Source organism: Mirounga leonina, unplaced genomic scaffold (genome assembly GCF_011800145.1).
Source record: "Mirounga leonina isolate KUSES-001 unplaced genomic scaffold, KU_Mleo_1.0 Mir_179, whole genome shotgun sequence".
Classification (NCBI taxonomy): domain Eukaryota; kingdom Metazoa; phylum Chordata; class Mammalia; order Carnivora; family Phocidae; genus Mirounga; species Mirounga leonina.
The window spans coordinates 5,044,732-5,069,165 of record NW_023270466.1 but is presented as its reverse complement, the minus strand read 5'-3'; the positions used below and the strand labels follow the sequence as shown (position 1 = coordinate 5,069,165).

The window sequence follows — 24,434 nt, the reverse complement described above, 5'->3', positions numbered from 1 at the left end:
TGCTACAAACACAATTCCATGCTGCTTACCACAAAGAACAGATTTATTTAAAATGCGGCTTGTTGCATTTAGGAAAAGACTGCACTGTACTTCTGTTGTGCTGATTTAAAAATCTGCCTTGGGAATGGTTTTGATTTTTTTTTAAAATTCAAAATTACATATGAAAATCAGAGTTAAAGAGGACTGAAATATTGTTTTTGCTTATCTTTTGAAAATAGCCTCACAGTGCAGAAGACTATAGAGTAAATTTAAACAAACAGACAAAAAAAGGATGCACTTTTGTATGGCCGGTATCAGAAGAGATGAGACTGGCCAGAGGCAGTGCCGCAGAGGAAAGAAATTAGTTAATTCTTCCCTGCCAAACACTCTTACTTTCCACTTTTTCCGGGCTGCGAACTTCTTGAACTTCTCCATGTTGACTGCCGACGCCTTTCTACTAAGTGCTTGCTGGGTATCTTTAGGCTAAAATCAAAGTCCAAGAAAGCAAATTTAGAGCACTCAAATGATGGAAATGTGTGCCATGACAACTTTTGGAAACCTCTAATTATTTGGGATGTGCACACACTCACCTTACCAAAACAACAAAACAAGCTGGGATAATACACAAGAGCTAGGAACCTAGTCTCCGGAGGTCAACTCTTGTGGCTAAGGGTTTGATAAAATCCATAAAGACTGGATCTTGGGAAAAGTTGGAAGAGTTGAGCTTGGACCAGGCTGAATGTCAACTTCCCACACTGAGAGTTTGAGAATGGCAAGATTCATGGTGAGGTTATGTGATGAGGCATGTGAACTTAACATCATCAAGTAATTTAGAGTGGGTAGGGGACTCAGAGGTTAGCAAATCTGGCCTGTCTGACAGCATTAGAATCCCCTGTACTGCTTTTTTTTAGGAGGCCATTAGCTCCCCTGCCAAGAGAAGGAGACACCATTGCCTCCTCAGGGAGCCCAGGCAACTGCTAGGAGCTCACATAGCAGAACTCTCTGGATGCCCAAAACCTACTTCAGCAATGCAAGCTGTTGCACTGCAATCCCCTTACCAGTTTCATGATTTTATTCTGTAACTGTCGTATTCCCCACCCTCAGTCCTTTCTGCTCTAGCTGGAGCAACTTTAGTTCTTTAACCCAAATGCCAATGGGTGTCTCAGGGAATGCAGAGGTATATAATATGCCAGGGGTGGCCACAGGCTCAGTCACCTAGGCAGCTGTGCAGGGTTTGGAAGCCTTACGGAATGAGGACTCAGTATTAGTAGACTTTCAGATTTTACAATAGACACTGGAAATCCAGGGTTGATATGATATTTATGCTGGAAATCAATTCCAAAAAATTTAAAATATTCTCTGGGCCACCATCCGACAGGTCAAACCAAAAATGGCTGTTGAGTAGACTTGACCTTCAGCTCCTGGTTTAGAATCCTGCGTTGTGACAGCTCATTCTTCTCCACCTCCATGACCATTAGGACACTCTCATTTGTCAGCCGTCTTAAAATACGGCACCAATATAAAAAACAATATTGCAGACGTGATCTGTGGTGAGACCCCATGGTAACTAGTAATACCCTAGGGCAAATGCATTCCAGGATGCCCTATAATACCAAACCAATCACAATGGGCAACTTACCTTGATCCAGGGATGCTGCAAACTATCTTGAATTGTCATTCTCTTCCTTTGTAGGGGGAGGGGAAAGAAAAAAAATGCTGTGACCATAGAAGCAAACACTAGGTTGTTTCCATGCCGGCTGGGCCTACTAAGCAGATGCTCTGGAAAATGCAGTTCAGGGCCTGCTTCATGGAAGAAAGCCGGAAAGAACGTTGGTCTTTCTGGGACTATTTTACTGTATCTGCAGGGACTGACTGAGCAGGTCCAAAGGGCCCTGCCTGCATTTTCCAAAGCATTCCACATGGCATGCTTTCCTTTGCCACGCAGAACCAACCAGGCTCTCGTAAACGTGGCTGCACGCACAATCCAGGTATCACCCCTGGTCCAGCTGAAGCCACAGCTGGGAACCCTTCAGGAATAAGGGACACTCACTTTGGATCCTTGACAAGGAGTCTTCTTATGAAATCTTTGGCTAGGGCACTGGTATTACTGAAGTATTCTTCCTCAAATTCATAGTTGACGGCCGATACGTTTGCTAACGTTTCTTGCTTAGTGTCTCCAAGAAATGGGGAGGCCCCACTTAGGCTGTTAATAAAGTGGGGTGCAGAATGTGAATAATTACCTCCTGGGTTGTCATGTAATTCCTATAATAGCTGATAAGGGGAGTGAGGCATCGGATTATAATCCGGTGCTCGGGCAGTTAGTTCAGAATCCAATTACATTTTATAGGGCATTTATCTGTCATGCACAAAAGCTTAATGCCTAGGATGCATTTAAAAAGTTAATTTGGAACAGCGTCTAGTAGTTAAAAAAACACCCCTTTCCTATTTTCTCAGCAGTGACGGACAGCCACGCTTGCTTTCAGCGATTATGCGGCAGTTTCTGATGACTCATTGGGAATTAGAAGAACATGTTTAATTAGTATAAACTAAACGTGTTCTGGGGGTGTAAAATGAATATGTTTACATAAAAAGCATGCATAAACTGAAGAGATCAACATGACACATAGATGGTTAATAAGACATATGGTCTCAAAGAAAGAGGAAAAGAATATGAGACATGGATTTTGATACTTACAGAATATAGGTTATTACCCCAATACTCCTAGACACAAAAACAAAACCAGAAGCAAATGTCAGAAGAACAGTAAAGTAAATCAGAAAGATGACTGTCAAGGGCATGCTCCTTACCACATATCTGCCTCAAGACCAAGAGGTTCATAGTTGACTATCTCAGGAGCTAAGAGGAAATAAACACGTGTTTAGTTTTGAAAGAAAGTGAGTCAACAGATTCTATCATCAGGTATAAACTAGAAATATGTACCAGGAAAACAGATGATGTTACAGCAGGGGACATTTTGCCAGTGTAATTCATTATATTTATGAGAAATAAATGAGCACAGGAGTAAAAGAAACTTACCAACAAACTCTGGTGTCCCAAATATGTTTTTGAATTCATTTCCAAAGTCAATTTTATGGGCCAACCCAAAATCAATGATCTTGATCCGAGGTTTAGGGACATTTCTATCCAAAAGCATTATGTTTTCGGGCTTAGGGGAAAAAAAAGAGAGAAATAGTACACCAGTGTTCAAAACAGTGTATTCATATAACCAAAAGGTGGAAACAATCTAATGTCCATCAACTGATCAGTGGATAAACAAAATGTGGTATATATGTATACACACACACACACACCTCTATTAGAGTATTATTCAGCCTCAGAAAGGAAGTAAATTCTGACAATGCTACAACATGGATGTACCTTGGAAACATTCTGCTAACTGAAGTAAGTCAGACAAAAAAGGACAAATACTCTATGATTTCATTTATCAGAAGGACCTAGAATAGGCAAATCCATAGAGACAGAAAGTAGAAATGTGGTTGCTAGCCCCTGAAGGAGGAGGGATGAAGAGCTAGGGTTTAATGGATACAGAGTTTCAGTTTGGGAAGATCGATTCCTTCTAGAGATGGACTGTGGTGATGGTTGTATACCGGTGTGGATATACTTAACGCCACTGAACTGTATTAAAATGGTTATTTTTATGCTATGTTTACTTTACCACAATAAAAAAAAGTGCTATAATGTATTATGCTGAAGACAAAGTGGCAGAATTTTTCTCCCCTGGAAAAAAACCCACCAAAATTAGGGATGAAAGGGTAGCTGCCAAAGAACACCAGAACAAAGAAATGTCATGGTTTAGGTTCTCCCAGGAGCAGACCCGTGACAGGGATTCAGGTGCAAGTGGCTTATGTGGGAGGGGCCTCCAGGGAATACTTGGTAGAGGATGGGGAGACAGGAAGCAGAAGGAAGGAAACCCACACAAGGTATCTTGTCAAGGTGGGGGTGACTGGAGGGCAATCACTTTGGGGAACGTCAGGAGGAGTAACACTGAGTTTCCCAACTGAAGCAGGAGGGAGTCGGGATATTTATCCACCATCTCCCCAACCTCCATTGCTAAGAGTGTTTCTGTGGGCATTTCCTCTGGCATCTGCAGCTCCCAGGGCCAGAAACCAGACGTCAGGCAGAGCCACAAGTGTGTGTGTGAGTGAGTGTTGGGGGGATCCGGATGGGGTCTCGACAGCTCTGCTACAATAAATATGGAGAAAGTCCTCCCTCCTCTGAAATCTCATCCTAGCACCAATGATCTGAATCATTCACTTGACAGTCGATCACACGCTGCGTTGTGATCACTTCTCAATGCCTTGGATTCTATCTTGAATCTTGTATCATCATTGCGTGTTGCCTGTGTATTTGTATCTGCCTTCCCTTCCTAAAGAGGCCATAACTTCTCTGACAGTTACAAGTATGACATGCCTTTTTATCTCCCACAGTGCTTTGCCTCCAGGCAGGCAAAGACCCCAATTAGCCAATCTCAGAGTTTGTCTTGATCGATTGCCGGTGACAGAGTCAGGGCCTTTGCATCAAGAGGGAGAAGACAGATCAAGACATCTTCCTCCTTACATGCCCTACAGCTACAGGGCCTGGAAACTGGGCAGCCAGTGGCCACTCTAGGCTGAAAACACCCCATAACCAACAGCAGCCCCCTTGCTTAGAGAGCCAGCTGGTAAAACCCTTTGCTTCTTCTCCAAGGATTCTTGAATGTAATCATTCATCTTCAGGCTCTATCCCACAAAAGGTCAGGAATCCTTGAGTAGCTATGCACTATATACCTGCTGATTTATCTTCCTAATTCCATCTGTTACACCCATACAGGATTAAAAAAAAATATATGTCTTTCAGATGCCTCAATTTTTCTTAACAACCAACCAACCAATGCTGTGTTTTGCATAACCTTCTCTCCGGCTTACACTCAGCAAAACATACCTTAAGATCAAAATGGGCAATCTGAAGGGAGTGCAGGTAGTAAACACCATTAAGAATTTGTTTGAGAAACTCGGTTGCTTCTTCTTCAGTCAGAGATTCCTTTTCAGCCAAGAAGTCGAACAGCTCGCCACCTGCAACTCTGAAAACCAGGAAGCAGATGTTACTGGGGACAGTTTGGTTTCCCTTGTGTAGACCACTGGTGTGCTCAAATTTCAGGCAAGAGAATGGCATAAGAACAAGCTGGAACTAAGCGACGAACCAGAATTCTCCATGCTTCTCACCACTAGATGGGAATTCTGCCTTCAGGTACATTTGTGCTGGAAAGCACCTGGGTACCAACCCCCTCGTGTGCTATGTTCACAGGTGAGGGCAGGGAGCAGAGGTGTGATGGGGGGAGGAATGTATCTTTAAAACATCTTACTTACACATACATACAGGTGAAGTCTTAACTCACTGATTTAAAAACAAAACAAAATGATAAGCCAACTCTGTGTAGAATTTATAGAACATATCATCCTCGTGCAGTCAGAGTGCCTGGAAAGTTCATAATCTGTGCACTAATCAATTCTTTTAAGCCCCAAATCACAACATATGGCCTACAAGAGTTTTCTTATTGTTATTTTGTATCTGTTTATATATAAATCCTTATATATTTATAAAAAATCACATTTAGTAATGAATTTAACAAATACCTTTCCTAGTAAGAATAAACATACGCAAATTTGAAATGCACGAGGGTTGTTTAGGGATTTATGAATCAGTCTCCCTGGCCAGACTGTAAACCCCTGTTGGACAGAGGTCAGCCCACGGCTATCCCCCGGGACTCACACAGTGCTAGCCACACAGCAAGAGCTCAAAACTTTGTTAGCCAGTGAATAAGTGAACAAACTCCCTGAAGAAAGCCACAGTAGTGATTAATGGCAAATAACTGGGAACTTTTAATAAGAGTTTTTATAAGTTCATCTTTTCTCAAGTTTAACCATTCATTCACAACATAATAATTAACTGCAATTATGCACATAAATGCTGTGTTCATTATCTTTCTTTTGGCAAGACAGCTCCATAAACATACCTACCACTTCCACATCCAGAAAAGAAAACCAGTGCTTACGAGATTAAACTCTAATGACAAGAAAGCCGACGTCTTCAAGAAAGGGGTCAGATCCTGCCCCTTCACTCTCTAAGTTGTTTTTCTTAGCCTGGCCCCAGGTCCACTAGCATCTGGATTGCTTGGGGCCTTTTAAAAATGCAGATTCTGGACCTCTGTTCCAGCCTGCTGCCTGAGAGTTTCTGAAAGTGGGGACCGAGAAACGGAGAATATCTAACCAGCGTCCCGGGTGATCCTTAGCACACTCAAAAGTGAGGAACATTTTTCAAAGTTTTAATTGCATTCTCCTGATGCACAGCATCCCTCTGATATTTAGCATTTGGATGTTTATCTGAAAGGCGAGGTGACTCCTGGGACCCGAGCAGAGGGCTCATACAGACCTACCATGGGCCCCAGAGCCTGAGCCAGCCATGAAGGCCAGGAGCCCTGCCTGGATGGCAGAGGTCTACAGGCGGCACTGACTGACACTCCCACGGTAGGGGCCTCCCTGCCTGCACCCTGGGGGCCTGCTGCCCTCCTCTCTCCACGGAGCCCTTGGCCATGAATTCTGCACTGGGAGTCCACCACTCCTCACTTTTCTATCTTCTTATTCTTCTTAAAACCAACAAAACAGGGAGAGGGATTCCTTCAACTCTAGGGAGGGGAAGGGAGGGAAAAATGGGAAATGATGAACCAAGTAATTTTGAGGATGATGCTCTATCATCTAGGTGCTTCCTTATCTCTGGCCAGCGCTGCCGTGGACCACGTGGTGAGGTAAGGTCCAGAGTTGGTGCACCCGGTACACATCTTAACTCTGCAGCTGGAAGCTTACTCCTTCACACTGGGCCTCATTTTCTCACCAGACAGGTATCATAGGACTTAGTCCTTTGAGGATTTGACCAACAGAAGGTAATAAATATACACGAAGAGACTACCAAGTCCGTCAGGAGGCTGAGGTCAGTAAGCGGAATGGGTGCCATTTGAAGGAGGGTCACCACCATCCCTGTCGAATGCCATGCCACCTGCCCCAGAGGTCCAACATGAAAACCCCCTTCCCGTCCTGCTTCTCCCCTCTCCCGCCCCCTCAAGTCCATTGTCTGGCCCAACCACTGCGCTCCCGGGAAGGGGGTGCTGCTGGGACTGTGGGGGCCGGCCCAGCCTTGCCTCGCCCTGTCCTGCCTTCAGGGGCGTCCCCACTCCTGCTCGCTCACACAGACCACTTGTGCCTCTGGACACATCGGAAGTTTCCTGACAGTGAGAAGTGGCTGGGGTTGGATGCCTGGAGATGGGGTGAACCTCCTAGTACCCAAAACCGCAGTGCAGGGCGGGGGCCTGGGTCCCACTGCGGCTCCAGGCCAGGCCTTTGTTCCTTTGCTCTTAGGCAGCTTTCCCCACCTCACATCGGACCTGAGCTTCCTTTGGGTCAGTGAAGAGCAACCCGTTTCCTTCTCCTGAGGGCTCTAGGCTCTGTGGGGCAGGACAGCAGGGGCTGAGGAGACCCCAGTTCAAATCCTGCCCCATTACCCAACCTTGCTGAGCCTGGGACTGCTCTTCTATAAAATAAGGGACAATCGCACACCACAGAGTTGTTCTGAGGTGCCAGGGCATGGAGAGCCCTTGGCGCTCAATAAATACTGTTTTTCTTCTCATCTGGTTTCAAACTGAAAACCCTCCCACAGCGGCAGTGGTGTGCTGGTCCATGTTTAACAATGGGCTCTCTGGGGTTGGGGGTGGGGACGAGGCCCAGTCCATTCCATTCCCGAGGTGTCCTGTTCCTCTCACGGCCATTTCAAGCCACCCCCTGGATGATGGTGACCGTGGGGTTGGGAGGCACGAAGAGCTCCGTGACCTGGACGAGCCAGCTACCGGCCCACTGAGACATTCTGTATTGTCCAAGGATGGAGCCACAGCATGTCCTGCCACATGCTCTCCTGAGCTGTGATCGCGCCTCTGGGGCTCCACCACCTTGAATCTCACCAGATCCTGCGGTCGCTCTGACCAATAAGACAGAGCAGTGACTCCGCGCTGGCTTCGGTGTGGGTCTTCGTAGGCCTGTGGCTACCACAGAAGTGTGATGATCACAAAACCACCTCATGCGGTACGAAGAAACACTGGAAGATGGGACGCCCCATAAACAGAGAAAGAAGCCGAAGAGCATTAAGCAAGGAAGACATCTTGGAAGTGGATCCTCCAGGCCAGCTGACGCCATGGAAGTCAGACTCTCCATCTGAGCCCTTCTAGAATTCCTGACTCACAAAATCGTGTGCAAAATAAAATGGTCATTTCAATCTGCTTTGGTGGACACGGTGAGCACCACCCATGCTCCCCGTGGAAGAAGGACCTGCTAGCTGACTACCATGGGGACACCAGAGCTTGCCTCTGCAGGAAGCTGCTGCCCCATGTCACGCCCAGGGGCTGCTGAGCATAGGAACATAAAGCTGGGCTGAACAAACTTCTATGAAGGGCTAGATATAAATATTTCAGGCTTTGGGGGCCATAGAGCTCTGCCACAACTACTCAACTCTGCCCAAGTAAGGAGAAAGCAGCCTCAGACAATATGTAAATGAAGGGGTATAGCTGTGTTCCAATAAAACTTTATTTATAAAAATAGGTGGCCACCTGGATTTGCCTACCCTGACATAAAGGTCAGGTCATCTCAACCTGGGGCAACTCTAAGGGTCCTTCAGAACTTTCTATTGGGCCAACTGGGGCTGTCACTGAGCTGCAAGGCAGCATGGCCTCTTTTGCACTCAACTGCTCCTTCCCCTCCATTCCATGTCTTGATCCTAATGGCAGTTCTTCATAAACATCTTGCACACTCTTCTCCATCTCAAAGTCTGCTTCCCTGGGAACCTATCCTGCCTCCCACCAGATCTGGGGGTAGTTTGTTACACAGCAATAGAGGACCAGAACACTATCTTGAACTGGGTCTGTTCACTTGGTTCGGCCAACAGAAACCAGGTTTGCCTTTCCCTGGGCCTGCTCACCTCCTGCCCTATTCAGTCTTCCTGTCTTGAGCAACTCAACTCCCACAGTGCTTCCTGACCACATTAGTGAGAGCCAGGAACAACCCTGGAGCCCCCAGAGTGAAGGAGAGTGAGGGACCAGCCCGCAAAGTGGCGGTGCCTGACCAAGACTGAGAGGAAGGAGGCATGCATCATCTCTGATTTCTCCGCCACCCTTCTCCAGGCACTGTTCAAACCTCATGGTGTTCATGATAAGGTCCATGCTGTGGCTCATCCAGGGAATCATTCAGCTGGGCTTCAGCAGTGTTGGGAGGGCCCCCATCTCACTGGGCCTGGACCCATCACTGGCTCTGTGGTGCCCTGAAGGCCATTACAAATATATACATTCTCCTTCACACCAGTACGGGAAGGCAGATGTTCTAGCCATCAATTTTAAATATAGCTTATCAAATATTTAGTCATTAATCAAGGCAACACTAAATGACTTCAGTGAAGGTTTGGGGGCACGATAAGCATCATTGGATAATTTACCCCATTTGTTCCCCAAATCTCAGAAGGTTGAAAGTGACCAGAGGATTTTTTTCCATATACATGCTTAGAACCAGAACGCAAATGCTTACGATGTTGTTGGCGAACAGCAGGATAATGTTAATAAGATCAGTCAAAACCTTAGTATTTCCACCCTTTGTTCCAAATTTTACATTTTGCTTAGGAGAAGGAAGATTGATGGGGAGGGAGAGATGCACAATCTGTGCAGCAAATTGAGAAAGCAAGTCTAACCTCCTTTATTAGGTCTTTGACTCAGAGTGTTTGAAATTATAGCATTATCATGGAAATTGTGTGAAATGCATGCTAATAAGCATTGCTGTGTTCACCAAGAAAGCTGGAAGGTAGGAAGGTTCCTTCTCCTCCTCACGCCTTCCTCTACTGCCAATGCCTCCCCTAAAAGGTAGCTGTCACGGAATGTAGTTAGGATACATTAGAATTTTAAAAACAAAGGGGGCCTTCAGAGTGACAGAGACATTATTACAAAATTCCAATTTCTAAATTATAATACTATTCAGGGTCCCTGACTTTGGCTAGTAATTGTCCAAGATATAGCAGGATGTGTTCTGGACTAGATCTGGTCATAAGCTAAACTGTAAGGGACTCTTGGCTACAAGCTAACTACACCTGATGAGGTATCTCAAGGCAAATGCTATGATTCATCAGTGTTGGGCTGGTTTCCCCATGTGCTGAATGAGGAGCCACTGGAACAATTCAGGGCACGCTCCTGGGGTCCTGGCCTGCTATCACACTGGCCCTGGGAGGTGGCATGGCCAGAGGGAGGACTGGAGGGACCTTAGCACATAGGCCCCCAACCCTGGCTCTGGCCCTAGGCTGTGGGTGACTTGGAGGAAAGTATGGAGCTCCCAGCACTACTCCGGGCCTCAACTTTACCATCTGTAAAATGAGAGGGTTGAACAATTGGGCCAAGTGACTCCTGACCTTCCTGTGCATCGTAACTGGGGGAATATGGCAAAAATACAATTTCCTAGAATCTACTTCCTACTTCCTTCTTTCAGGCCTCGCCTCTGTAATATCCTGTACTATCCTCTGCTCACTCTCTCCCCTCTCTCTTTGGCTACCTGAACACTAATGACCCAGCAGAGGACCCCAAGGGGGACCAGGGGCAGCAGAGATATTAAGAAGAAAGAATATGGATCCCTGAGTCACTGTCTGGAGGACAGCCATCCAACCTGCAACATCCACATTGTACTTTGAGTGAGAGGTAAATCCTACTACGTTAAGCCACTGATATTTTGCAGTTGTGTTCCATCTGTTCTAAATACAAATCTATTTAATCAGAAGTAAGAATACAATGTATTTTTTAAATTAAAATTAGAGGAAAGCAACCAATGCAAAGCACAGAGTACGCTAACTATTCTAATTACCTAGTGCTGGGCAGCACATCTCCCCAGAACTTAGTGCCTTTAAGCATGATAATCATTTTCTTATCTCCTTCAGTTTCTCTGGATCCGGAATCTGGGAAGGCTTGGCTGGGGAGGTCCAGCTTCAGGTCTGTCACAGGGGTGGCAATCAGACAGGAGCTGCGGCTGACAGCACAGGGATGCTGGACCGCCTGGGGGACTGTCTGGGCACCTCTCTCCACGTAAACTCATGGCTCCATGTGGCCTCTACACCTGGGCTAGGCTGGGCTTCCTCACAGCATGGCAGACTCAAGACAAGGAGACTGTTGACATGGAAGTTCCGGGCTCCAGGACCAGTGTCCCAGCAAGCAGGGTGGAAGCTGCTTCAGCAGCCATACAGGACTAAAATCAAGTCGAAAGCTCCTCCGGATTCAAGAGGAGGGGGGTTAGAATTCATCTCTTGATGGGGGAACTTCAAGGCTCTAGACAGCATGTAGGACAGGAGAGGATGTTGCAATCATCTTCAGAAAACATGTCACATTACCTATGATTGACGAACTGAAATTCTCGGTCTTACTTACCGAAATGTGTATTTTATGGGGGTGAGGTATAGTAGTTGTATCAATTAGCTAGGACCACACCAACAAACGGGGTGGCCCAACTAAGAAATTTCTTGTCTCAAGTTCTGTTGGCTCCAAGTCTGAAACCAAGCTGTTGGCAGCACTGTGTTCCCTCTGAACCCTCTAGAGGGATCTTCCTTGCTTCTCCTAGCTCTTAGCAGTGTGCCAGCAACCTCTGGCGTCCTCGGTCTGGAGAAGCACCACTCACTCCGGGCCTCAGCCCTCACATGGCCTCTCTCTACGCATGTCTGTGTCTGTGCCTCAATTTCCCCTCTTATAAGGACACCAGCCCGACCGGATGAGCACCCACCCTAGTGGCTTCACTGTCCCTTGACGACATCCATGAAGGCTCTATTTTCAAAGAAAGTCACATTCTGAGGTGCTAGGGGTTGGGACTTCAACATATCTCTTTTCTTTTTTTCAGGAGGTGGGTACAATCCAACCCCTAATAGGCAGAAGCTGCTCACAGGCTGCAAGCAAAACGTTACAGGATGGCTAGAGCAAATGAGACTCGGTGAGGGTAATTAGAATCCACTAATGTTTTTCATTAGCCTCACTTTCAGATTCTCCTAGGAAGGAAGGGTTCCTTCATGCACTGTTACAAAAACTTTTAATCCAAGTCCGAAAAATGTGGCGGGAGAAATGCATATCTGGTCCTGTCCCAACGTAATTCCCCTGATACTCTGAGATGTGGTGGACCTCTCCTGGCGGAAGTGATGTGAAGGTCGAGGGCAAGTGCCCAGCCACTTCCTGCCTCTACTGTCTTCACTCCCTGCAGAATGTTCTTTCTTGTTAATCTAGGGGAAGCCCTGGAGGGTTTTCACACGCTCACCTCTCACCTTCCAACTGAATTCCCCTGGGTAACTGAGGACTTTGGGGAATGCAAAACTGAAGCTGGGAATCCAAAGGGAAAGGTGAACACAATACCCTCCTTCTCGATTTTGTGAAATAGGTTTAAGATTTAAGGCCTGCGGTAGACTGGGGGCCTGAGAACACCATTCTCTGCTTATATACCGTGTTGCCCCCAAGGTACCTTATAAATAGCATCAAAGGAGTTCCTGATCTTCACACCTCCTCTGAATTAGCCCTGCCTACTTTGAATCCAAAACATAAGCTGTCTCTGAAAATACATTTTCTGTTTTCACCTCAAATTCAAGTTCAAGGAACAACTTGAAAGGAGTTCTGGGGATTCTCACAGAACAGCATGCCTGACACTCAAAATTCATGGGGGGGCGTGATCTTTCACTCTACCCAGAGAGGCGGTGCCGAAAGCGGGGTGGAACCTTCTGAGGGTTTCTAGAATGAAATCCCTACGGGAAGAACGTCACTCCAAGGGTAAAAGGCGTTGGGAGGCAGGCATTCTGGGTTTCGATCTGGGCTCTGTGACTTCAGATGGGTTAAGTTACTTCGAGAGACAGTTTCTTTGTCTATAAAATGGGGATAATAATACCTACTGTTCATTATTACTACTAGGGATGAAAGGAGAAAAATATGACTTAGGATATGAGCGTCTGGCACCCAGCACTTGGATTAATATTCCAGGCAGCTGTCCCTGACCTCCACTCCACTTAGTCACGGGTGTCTGGGTGAGGAAAACCCATGAGCTACTCTCTGTGTCTCTCGTCCAGACGCCAGCTTACGGGGTGGGATTCTGACGTGGCCGTGAGGCTACTCACTGTGGTTAAAAAGCAGGGTTTCAGGGCGCCTGGGTGGCTCAGTCGTTGAGCATCTCTTTCGGCTCAGGTCATGGTCCCAGGGTCCTGGGATCGAGCCCCGCATTGGGCTCCCTGCTCGGCGGAAGGCCTGCTTCTCCCTCTCCCACTCCCCCTGCTTGTGTTCCCTCTCTTGCTGTCTCTCTCTCTCTGTCAAATAAATAAATAAAATCTTTAAAAAACAAAAAACAGGGTTTCCCTGAAATGAGGAGACATTCCTGAGGCCACAAACCTGGGGAAGAGGTGGGTTCTTAGACATTTAAGTTGGAAGGTGGGCCTCGGCTCCGTTTCCTTGGGTCTGGACACAGAGGAGTCAGATGTACTTGAGGGCAGCGAGGGGGACGACGGGAGAAAATGTGTGCTGAGGGGGGAGGCGGGCACAGGCAAGCAGGAAGAAGTGCTGGCAGTCCCACCCCAACACCATCCGCTTACTGTGACTATTTCTCTTCTTTAACATGGTCCCGTCTAGACAGTGCAACAAAAGATTTCAGACAAAGTGGTTCCTTGCTTAGTCAGTCAAGAGCATGAAGGGAATACCAAGGCCTGTGTGGAGGTGAGAGAGGTGATGAGGGACATTCCTCAAGGGAAGTTCAGTCTCAAGGGCCAAAGTGACCCCCACACCCAGACACTGCCCTGCCCTGCCCTGCAGCCCCCCACATGGCCAACCTAGCAGGTCTGTGCTTACCCAGGGAGCTGGCACATTCTCTTACAGAAGCCACTCCATTTGGGCAGAACAGAACTTTAACTTGGTCTCTCTCTTTTTTTTTTAAGATTGATTTATTTGAGAGAGGAAGAGAGAGGAGAGAAAGAGAGCGAGCACGGTGCGGGGGGCGGGGGAGAGGCAGAGGGAGAGGGAGAGTCTCAAGTAGACTCTACGCTGAGTGCGGAGCCCGATGCAGGGCTCGGTCTCACGACCCTGAGATCACGACCTGAGCCAAAACCAAGAATACGACACTGAACCGACAGAGCCACCGCCAGGTGCCCCTTTAATTGGTCTCTTAAAAATATTATAGAAGAAATACATATTCTCCTTAAGAAAAATTAAAACAGCCGTATATAAAACTGAAGTCCCTCTGACTATCGCCCTCCTCCCCAGTCCGGGCCCTCTCCCTCTCCACCTCCTCCGAAGTGTACACTACTTTGAATATGCTGAGTAGCCCCCCAGGACTTTCTCTGTATGTTCTGTGAACTGCACAGCACTACATTTTAAGGACATAAATGGTATCAGAGTATATGCGCATCGTTCTGCAGCTTGCTACCTCACTCTGGCAATGCTCGTTGGTGCGGGCTCTTGCGTGCTCCTTTGTGTGCTGCCCGACAGCCATGGGGATGTCAGACCGTGTTTACTTGGCCATTCCCTGGCTCATGGGCTCTATGTTGTTTCTAATTTTTCACGATCACAAACTACGAGGCAATGATTTTTTGTGTGTGTACCTGCCTCCTAAAGATGTAAGGGTTTTTCTAGACCCTCAGATGCATAGCCTGATTTGGAATTTCTAGGTCATAGGATATGCTTGTTTTTATTTTATTTATTTTTAAAGATTTTATTTATTTGAGAGAGAGTGCAGAGCAAGAGCGAGAGCGAGAGCGAGAGAGAGCATGAGCGGGGGCTGGGGGGCAGAGAGAAAAGCAGACTCCCCGCCGAGCAGGGAGCCTGACACGGGGCTCGATCCCAGGACCCCGGGATCATGACCTGAGCCGAAGGCAGACGCTTAACCGACTGAGCCACCCAGGCGCCCTGGGATGTGCTTGTTTTCAGTCTCGATTTATGCTCCTCCAGCTGTAGCTGGCGAACGTGATGCAGCTTGTATAATACCAACCACACAACGCCTGTGCTTAGTATTATTACTTTGGGCCAATCCAGTGGATGACATTAATGACTCACTGCCGTACCCAACGTGTCCCGGCTAGCAGTGAGACAGACAGCTGCTCTTTCAGATCAAAAGATTGCTCATTTTTCACGCTGATCAGCCTTTTGTATCTGCGTGAGTGTAAACGGTCCACACTCTCTGCCCATTTTCCTACTGGACTGTCAACTGTTTCTTAAATTTTACTCAACTGGTAAGTGTTCCATCATCCTCTCGACTCTAAACCTCAATCTCTTCTAGATTCCCAGTGTTTTCTCCCAATCTGTCATTTGTCTTCTAACTTTGCTTAAAGTGATGCTTTAAACAAGTTCTAAATCTGGATGCACTCAAACTTACCACTCTTTGCAGAAATCAAGATTTTCGAAACCAAATGTGCAGACAATGAAACAGCAGGTGGAGCTTAGCAGCGAGGGAGCCGGGGCAAGTCCTCATCTTTCCGCGTTTGCAGATTTTAACAAGGGCTGCCTGTGAGCCCAGAGAGGCGGGTGGAATTTCAAAGGCTTTTCCAGCACTGATGTTCCTCCCCAAACCCATGTGTGTCCCTAGCCTGGGAGCTACCTGAGGGGCAGCATGCCATGCTGTCGATCCCCTGAGCCTGTCGCGGTGGTAAACTGGGGCTCCAGGAGCAGCTTACGTGCGTCTCCTCCCCACTCTGCCTGAAGTGACATTAAGTTGGAACTGGAAACTGGCCACGGTGGGATTTGTACCATAGAAATAGACAAACATTACAAATCAGGGCTTCCCTTGCCTGGAGAGCCGGCTGTTACACATTTTTTTCCAGCACACCACAGATCTATAGCATCCTCGGCTCCGCCACCTGTCTGCATAACCTTCAGCTGTGAGCTGCTATTCCTCACGGACGACTCTAGTCAGAAAAGTCCTTCTCATGTAGACCTGAAATCTAGCTCTGGTAACACAGGTCCTGATCCTACCTCTAGAACAGGGGTCAACGAACTTTTCTGTCAGAGGCTTTGTAGACTATTTGGTCTCTGTTGCAACTTTTCGACTCTGCTATATAGTCTTCTTGCTTTTTCCTTCAACCGTTTAAAAATGTAGAGCCATTTTTTACCCCCTCCAGAGCTGTGCACAAATAGGCAGCAGGCTTTGGCCCACTGGCTGTAGTTTGCCAAGCCCTGTTCAGGAACAACATGGTCACAGAACACAAGACACTCTGTGACCTACATATCTTCATTCCCAAATCTAAAGATGGGTCTCACACACCCCCGGCTCTTTTGTTTCCAAGCCTAGGATTCTGCCAGGGTTGCTCCTAAAGTCAATTCCAAATCCAAGTGAAGTGATTTAGGAATGTTTCTAGAATGTGCTTTCCTGGGTGTCTGCAGCTATGGCGAGGTTGATGCACAGGCCCAGTCAATGGTAGGAAAAGGTACGGAAGTCTGGAATGAGGTCAGTCGGGCGCTCTGGCCAATCCAGGAGTGTCAAAGAATCCATAATAAGCGGAATACGGGGACTCTACCCATATGCTAGCTGTGTGACCCAGGGTAAGGCACTTCACCTTTCTGGGCGTCTGGTAGAATAAAGATGGCCACAAATTCTTACATGACCCACTGAGAGCCGGTCTCTTTCTCCTCATCTCGGACCTGGGCAGGCTCTGTGTCTGCTTGACCAACGGAAGATGGAAGACGTGATGCCGTGTCACTCTTAAGACGCTGAGAGCTTCCATTTCCTGTTTGGAATACTTGGCCTAGGAACCCAGCTACCACGCTATGGGTGACCCCAAGCGGCTCTGGGAGCGGTGCACACCGAGCGGAGTCAGCACCCCTGACTGAACTCCCGGCCGACAGCCAGCACCGCCCTGCCACTCAGGTGAGGGAGCTGCCTGGGAAGGGGACCATGCAGCCCCATGCGGTGGCCCAGCTGATGCTCCAGGGAGCAGAGATGAGCTGGCACGACCCATGCCCACATCGAGATCCGCGATCAAAACAAACGACCGTTGCCATTTTAAGTCATTAAGCTTTGGAGTGGTTTGTTATAAAGCAAAAGACACCCAGAAAGGAGGCTTCAGAACCCCACCTCCTTGGGCTTCTGTGAGGATTACATGACATGCCATTTATAATGTACTCAGCTCAATGCCTGGCACATAAATGTCCTCCATGAATGGCAATTATTCAGAAAAAATATAACTGCTGGAGTTTCCTCCCAGGTATAGGGGAAATGGTTCACCTCCTTATCTTACGGATTTTGCTTTTCAGACCAAGCTTTCTAAAGAGGCTGGTGTTTCTTGTGGCTTCTTCATTAAGCGAGATGAAATGAAAAGCACTTAGCACAGAGCAGGGCATGTAGTAGTTGCTCAGCAAACGTCAAAAATCCTTCTGCTTTGATGTCCAGAAACCTCCACAGAAGCCCCAACTTGTCTCAAACCTCCACTCCCAACCCACCTCCAGTCCACCATGTTACCCCTCCATCTGGGCGGCTCTGTCTGATCCTCAAACTCTCCAGGAACTACAAATTTTATTTCAGTTCCTTTGTATCCTGGCAGACATGGGGCTTCCATGATTCAAGGAGGACAGACAGTTGCCCTTGGCAAGAAAGCCTGAAATGGTATTGAATAATAAATAGAGAGCGGGTCTATATGCTTTTGGGGATGTATGCTTTGTGTGTGAGGGACCAAACCCATGACTTCTGCTGGCTGTGGAAGGAAAAGGAAGGTTCCAATCTTGTAGAAAGACCCACATTTTGGAATTGAGTTGGGATCTCCAAGGTCCCTTGCTTCAAAAATCTGGTCTTCTATCATCATGAGGGACTAATCCGCGAAGCAAAGCATGGTCTCTATGGGAAAATGCAGATTTTAAAGCAATCACTTTCATTCACTGATGAAATAGCAGAATCAGGACTATTTTTTTCAGTACCCGAGACAGAAGGAGAATGCTGGGTTGGTAACGAAAAAATGCATCATGATTTATCAATACCAGCAGGCAGGAGCAGACCGCATTTCCCAGTTGTGGGGGCTGTGGCCACAGCCGAAAGAGCAGCTGTGCTCCAGTCCGAGTGCTCCCTGACAGGATTATCCACCCCTCACTTAAATGACGGCATGCTCAAATTGAAGATCGGAATAATGGAGCCACAGTGTGCTGAGGCAGATTTTCAAACAGGAGGCTGTGATTTTCAGCTAGACAAGGTACTAAAAAACCAAAACAACCCCACCACCAAAAAAAAAAAAACCACTCTTTTTCTTTTTAATTGAAGAAGCTTTATGAGGAATATAATGAGGCATTTATAAAACAAGCCAACAAACCAAAAACAATTTTGTTTCTCTTCCTCTTTCAGGGAACAGGATCAACTTGCCCTCTGCCCACTGACTAGATCAAAATGATTGCAACTCGTGAAAACATGCTATTGGTTCGGAGACGTGGTTGGTTCTTCTCTGGAGAAGAAAACACTGATGGTTGTTTTTTGGGTGATCGGACAATGGGGTGACATGTCACACCTACGGGATGTCTCATGTAGGTGGTCATCACTCCTACGGTGAATTCCCGTGTGCCACAGCTCCCTCCCCACCCCCCCAACTCTGAGCACTTGCTTGTTTTCTCATTCCCTACTTGAAGTTTTGTTTCCATACTGAATAGAGAGAGAAGCGACATGGGAAAGAGGAACGGATGGAGGAGGGAGCATACAAATATGCCAAAGTGATAAAACCAGTTTAGAGCTTCCAGAAAACTTCTAGAAACAAACAAAAACAATGGAGTCCATCAGTTCAGGAAGGGAAAGAGGAGAGAAGTGGAAGACCACAGGCATGAAAACCTTCGTAGAAAATGGCTCAGTGTGCTTTCCAAATAATTCCATGAGGGCAAAGGAAGCCCTTGAAGAGAGGTAATAATGTGCAGGAAAGGACCGTGTTGGGAGCCCGGTGTGGACGCTTGCAGAATCTCAGGTTTCTGGGTTCGAGCGATGAGAAGCATTGGATCTGGAACCACCCAGGCCTCCGTTCTGATGGGGGTGGTGGGGAAGAAGAAAGGGAGGGTAGAGCGGGAGAGTCAGCAGCGTCCACGCCAGGTGCAATTACAAGCAAATTCAGACAGGAAAAAAACAGATGCTGGCGTGCCAGAGAGGGGGTGCGGGGTCAGAGTAGACCCTTAACACGAGTGCAGGGAATGCAGTGTGGACTTAGAAACTCAAGCACAAGGCCTATCCCCCACTGGCCAACATCCTGAGGACCGGAGACAGTCATGGGCCCTACATTTCAAGAGAGATGTGGATCCTGGAGAACATTCAGGAAATGCCACACCAACAATGAAGGTGATACACAGGAGGCTGACTGTAAAGACGGTCCCGTCCTTGGGACGTTTACGGTGGCCAGGAGATGCAGGAATGCTGGGCACACTTGGCCTCAGGGAGAGAGGAATCCCTGGCTGGGCCGGTGCAGGCAGGGAGCCCACGAGACAGGCCACAAGTGGCCTTCTGGTATGGTGTCCCAGAGCTCAATGGCCGAGCCTGCCGACCTAGGTACCACAAATAGGGTACAAGTGTGCAGAGGTGCAGGGGCCCCGACCCTCAGGGGGCTGGATGGAGCCCAGAGGTGCCTGGCTGGACCTTCAAGGGTGGCCGTCTCCAGCCACAAAGAGCCTCAGCTGTTTCCTGCCCCGCCCCGACCCCCCCCCCCCACCGCCCCCGCTCCGTGCTCTGAACAAATGACCACGTGCAATGCACACTGGCATGACATGACAAGGGATGAGAAGCACTGCCATGGGCAAGACGGTGGGGATGTGGGTGGGAGACGAAGGGCTGAGGGAGAAACCAGTTCCGCTTCCAATTGGTCCACACAGATTGCTTGCATAAAGGGAAATCAACTCAACAGCATATACCCATCCTCTTTTTACTTAAATGGCTTCAATCCAAGCTTTGGAGACCCAGAGAAATAATGAGGCCAAGCAAAATGGGAGCAAACGGAAAAGCCGGGGCAGCCAGACATCTCTTCAGCCTGGTCACTGTAACAGGTGCTGGAACAAAAGGCCAGTGGGAAGTCCACCAAGCTGGTACAGCCATAGATGGAGGTTTATTCCAAAATCAATCAGTCCTGTCTAGTTGAAAACAAGGGACGGCTATTATCTAGGGAAGCACAGGGACCCAGCGCTCCTCCCACTCCTGGACCGGGTTTATCCTCTCTGACAATCCAGCCCAAAGGCCTCAAATGAAAGCTGCTAATTGTTGTTAACGACGTGGGTATCCCAGGATGACAGACCACTGGTCCATCAGATTGGGGGTCCTTGAGCCACCTCCTGAGACACGGAAAGCTGTGACTGAAAATGGGCTTAAAGCAGAGTGGTCCTTCCCTTGTGTCCAAGGATGGATTTGAGGAGGAGGAGGCAGAGTTGGAAGAGGAGCAGGTGAGAAAGGTGAAAGAGAGGACATTCGCTCAGCAGGTAGAGAAGCTATCAGACCACCTCCTGCCTCAGTTTCCCTCCAGGAGCACTAAAGATTCTAGCCACTGGCAGAAGCCAGGCACGGAGCTGAGTGCCTCCTACTGAACACCCTGGCAGAGCGGGGAGCCTGAACCCTGCTCTGTTGGAAGAGGAGACAGAGAGCAGAGAACCACCCCCACCTGAGGCCTCTAAGAAAGATGGAGCTGAGATCTGGATCTCTTTTTCAACGGCATAGTCAGCCTGGGACCATGCCAGGGTTTGAGCAAGGTCGGCTCTATGAGGAATGCTACGCTGGGCAAAGGTGACTTCTGATTGTCTGACGAGCTCACCTCCTCCTCTTCTCTTTTTTTTTTTTTTCTTTTCTTTTCCTTTTGCATAAATGTTGATTGAGTCCCTGCCATGTGACGGTCATCATGATACTAGACACCCGTGACAATCTGACATCCAGCATCATAATGCCAGGCACATAGTAGGTTCTCAGTTCCCGTCCCTCAGAATCCCGCCAGCTATCCTTCCAGGCTACTCCTTCTTCATCCCAGGCACCCAGCTCACACAGATGGCCCAGCGCTCTCAGGCCCAACGTGGAAATCAGGTAGTGTGACAAACTGTTCTGTTCTCAGGAGAGAGGCTACTTTCAGCAGATCATGAATGATGCAGAACTTTCAGCTTCATTCCCTCTTGTCAGCCCCACTGTCCTTACTCTACCCCTCTTTGCTGTTCATCAGGATTTCCCCGTTGGCCTCCTTGACTAAATTCAACTTCAACCACTTTTACCAGGCATGGACTGCGTGCTAGTATTCACACCCTCCTCTAGAGAGAGGTGAGACAGAGGCAGAGAGACAAATAAGTAAAATGCTGGCACATCCTCTGCAAAGCTCACAGTCCCCTGCAGGAGAAATACACATAGACATTTAAAATACACTACGGTAAGTGCTATCACCAACACACTTCTAAAAGGTGATGAAAACACACATTAAGGAAACAATTAAATCTAACTGGGGTAGGTGGGTAAGCCAAAGAGAGAGAGGATAATGTGTGAGCTGGGCTTTGAGAGATGAGTAGGAGTTCTCCAGGCGGGCAAGGTTTGGGACGTCAGGCAGAAGTGAAACATAAACAATGGATTGGGGGTAAGAACATGCAATAATCTAGTAAAGGCAAGAGCTTCTCTGTGGGCTGAGCATCAGGGGCAGAGGTGAAAGGCGTGGAGGAGAAATGGTTGGATATGAGGAGGAGGCTGGACATGGATTTAAACATCCTACACCATTCTATGGATCATGGCCCCATTCTATGGGAAGTAGGGAGCCATCAGAGATGTCTTCTAAAGTTTTATTGAGATAAAACTCACATACCATACAACTGACTCTCTTCAAGTGTACAGTTCAGTGGTTTTTCGAGTATTCACAGAGTTGTGCAACTGTCACCACAGCCTAATTTTAGAACATTTTCAGGGTGCCTGGGTGGCTCAGTTGGTTGAGCAACTGCTGTCGGCTCAGGTCATGATCCTGGAGTCACAGGATCGAGTCCCGCATCGGGCTCCCTGCTCGGCGGGGAGTCTGCTTCTCCCTCTGACCCTCCTCCCTCTCATGCTCTCTGTCTCAAATAAATAAATAAAATCTTAAAAAAAAAAAAAAAAAAGAACATTTTCACCATCTCAAAAGAAACCTTGTGCCCATTAGTAGCCACCCCCAGTCCCCGTCACCGCTTCCCTGTCTGCCCTTGGTAACCACTAATTCATTTTGTGTCTCTACAAATTGGCCTATTCTGGACATTTCATATAAATCTAGTCATATGATATATGGTCTTTTGAGACTGGCTTCTTTCGCTTAGCATAACATTTCCAAGGTTCATCGATGTTGTAGCGAGTATTTGTACCTTATTGTTTTTTATGGCCACATAAGAGTCCATTGTATGGATAGACCACATTTTGTTTATCCATTCGTCAGTTGATAGACATTGGGTTGTTTCTACTTTTTGGCTATTGTAGTCTAGGTTTTATTCCTTACCCTCTCGAAGACTTAGTCAACAGTAGGTTTCCTGAAGCCCAAGCAAGTAGATCAGCAACTCAAGAATAAAAACATCTACATCAGCGGTCAACTGGCTCTTGAGACACCCATGACCCTTGCCTTACATCATGATGTTCTTCTTGCTCTGTTTGGACTCTCACACATTTATTGGACCACAGTCCTAAGTGCTGTGTGTGCCAGAGGTGGGCACGGTCTTGCCCTCAAAGAAACATATCGAGGGGGACAAATATGCACACGCAGCTGTAATACCAAAGCTGCCACAAAGCCATCCTGCCTCCTGGACTTCCATTATTCCCACAGCTGCACTAGAACATGTTCTGCCTTTTCCCAGCATCGTGGAAATGCTAAGAAATGAGGGGCAAGTACAACACGGCTGCCGGAGAAGCAGCGCTGGAGAAACAGAAAGGTCCTCCAAGTCCAAGTTAGTGGCCAAAAGCTACAACGTCACTGGTTGGAAACTGAGAGGCACAAATACAGCTCTAGATCCACTGAAAGTTGAAAATCACTGCCCTGGGGGGAATGGTCAAGGTGACTGGCCTAGCTCTAGATGAGGAGGAGAGTGAGTGGGGCAGGCTTGGAGAGCCCTCAGTGCTCTGAGGGGATCTTTTCTATGTCCTTCGCCTCCCCCACCACCTCCAAAGATGACAGCATTTAAAAGATGGGCAGTGGGCCTTGTAGGCTAAGTCCTACACAGGCTTGGCAGAATTTTAGGACTCAGACAAAAAAATTTCCTCCCCGAAAAGCTATTGTCTGTGAATCAGAATCCCCCACTCTTGGATCTGGACAGAACCGACCCAGCTTCCTGAATCTGCAGGCTGGTGACGATAATCTGGGGCTGCATCCAAGGATTGAATAAGGTAAGGCCAGGCAGGGGCCCCACAGCGGCTGACCCAAAGAGTCAAGTGAAGCGCAGCTTCCCTCTCTTCTCCAAGAAAAGCCTCTCTCGTCCTTCACCTACATCCTCTTTCTCCAGACAGTTGGCGAAGATCCACACCAAACTGGAAGGACCTTAGAAGATGTGAACCTTCTACCCTATGTTTCTGAAACAATCAGTTCGACTTGAATTTCCCCATCTGAATATTGGGCGAGAAAAGCCACGGACACCTCTATCACCAAGGGAAGTCCAGGTCCGGAAGCCCATGTCTCACGTCTAACTTTGTCCACACAGCAGCATTCGGGTCACACGGCAGCCACGCGTGGGAACTGCGTTGGTTCACAGACAGGAGATGAAACTGGCACTTGAGGATGGCACGTGCAAATACCGACCACCACGCCCCTCATCTGCACTTACAGTGACTCTGACTGCATTAAAAACAAATCCCACTCATGGAAAGAAAAGGAGCCACTAAACATGAGAAGGTCAGGTAATATTCGGTTACTTATAAATATAAATTAGGAGAAAAAAAGCAAATACCAGGTTGTTTTAGAAGTATTTCCCTTTGTTTTTAAGCAACATTTTGCAATGACATGAGGCAGAAAGGAGGCTCTAAGAGGCTCGAGGATGATCGGGAGTGGTTGCTACTGACCTGCCGTGGACACTGGCCTAAGAAGGGAATGCCACCCAGGTCCTGGAGTCAGGGTGCTCTCCTTTTTGGGGCTGAGTCCCCCGAGGCTACTGTCTCCAAGCTGAACCCGTCCACCATCCCAGAATTCTGAGCACAGTGTGCCTAGACGTGGGTGCCATATGACTAGCATGGAGGAAAGCCAGGTGCAAGGTTTGGGCTGAGCCTGGAGCACCAAAATGGCAGCCCTTGGCCTGGGAGGGACCTGGGCCCTGGATGTAGAGAGGAAGCCAAGCAGGACAGGGAGCCTGTGACTCGTCCCTGGGATGGCCCAAGCCACACAGAGAAGAAACCGGGCCCGCAGGAAGACGCGACAGGACAAAAGAGGAGATAAGAATGTCTGAGGGGCCAGTTAAGCCACAATCCCACAGAATTCCCCTGTTACA

The 24,434-nt window shown here is 47.8% G+C and overlaps 1 protein-coding gene across 1 annotated transcript in view; it reads right to left on the bottom strand.

The window, feature by feature from the left end:
- The window catches only part of DAPK1 (death associated protein kinase 1), a 177,656-nt gene that overhangs the window by 48,660 nt on the left and 104,562 nt on the right, over window positions 1-24,434 (bottom strand). Inside the window, exons 4-10 of the mRNA XM_035024483.1 lie at window positions 4,922-5,060; window positions 3,017-3,146; window positions 2,788-2,836; window positions 2,675-2,701; window positions 2,030-2,182; window positions 1,619-1,664; window positions 373-462 (exon numbers count right to left, since the gene is read on the bottom strand). Coding sequence (XP_034880374.1) covers window positions 373-462; window positions 1,619-1,664; window positions 2,030-2,182; window positions 2,675-2,701; window positions 2,788-2,836; window positions 3,017-3,146; window positions 4,922-5,060 — 634 coding nt within the window. The remainder of the gene's footprint in view (window positions 1-372; window positions 463-1,618; window positions 1,665-2,029; window positions 2,183-2,674; window positions 2,702-2,787; window positions 2,837-3,016; window positions 3,147-4,921; window positions 5,061-24,434) is intronic.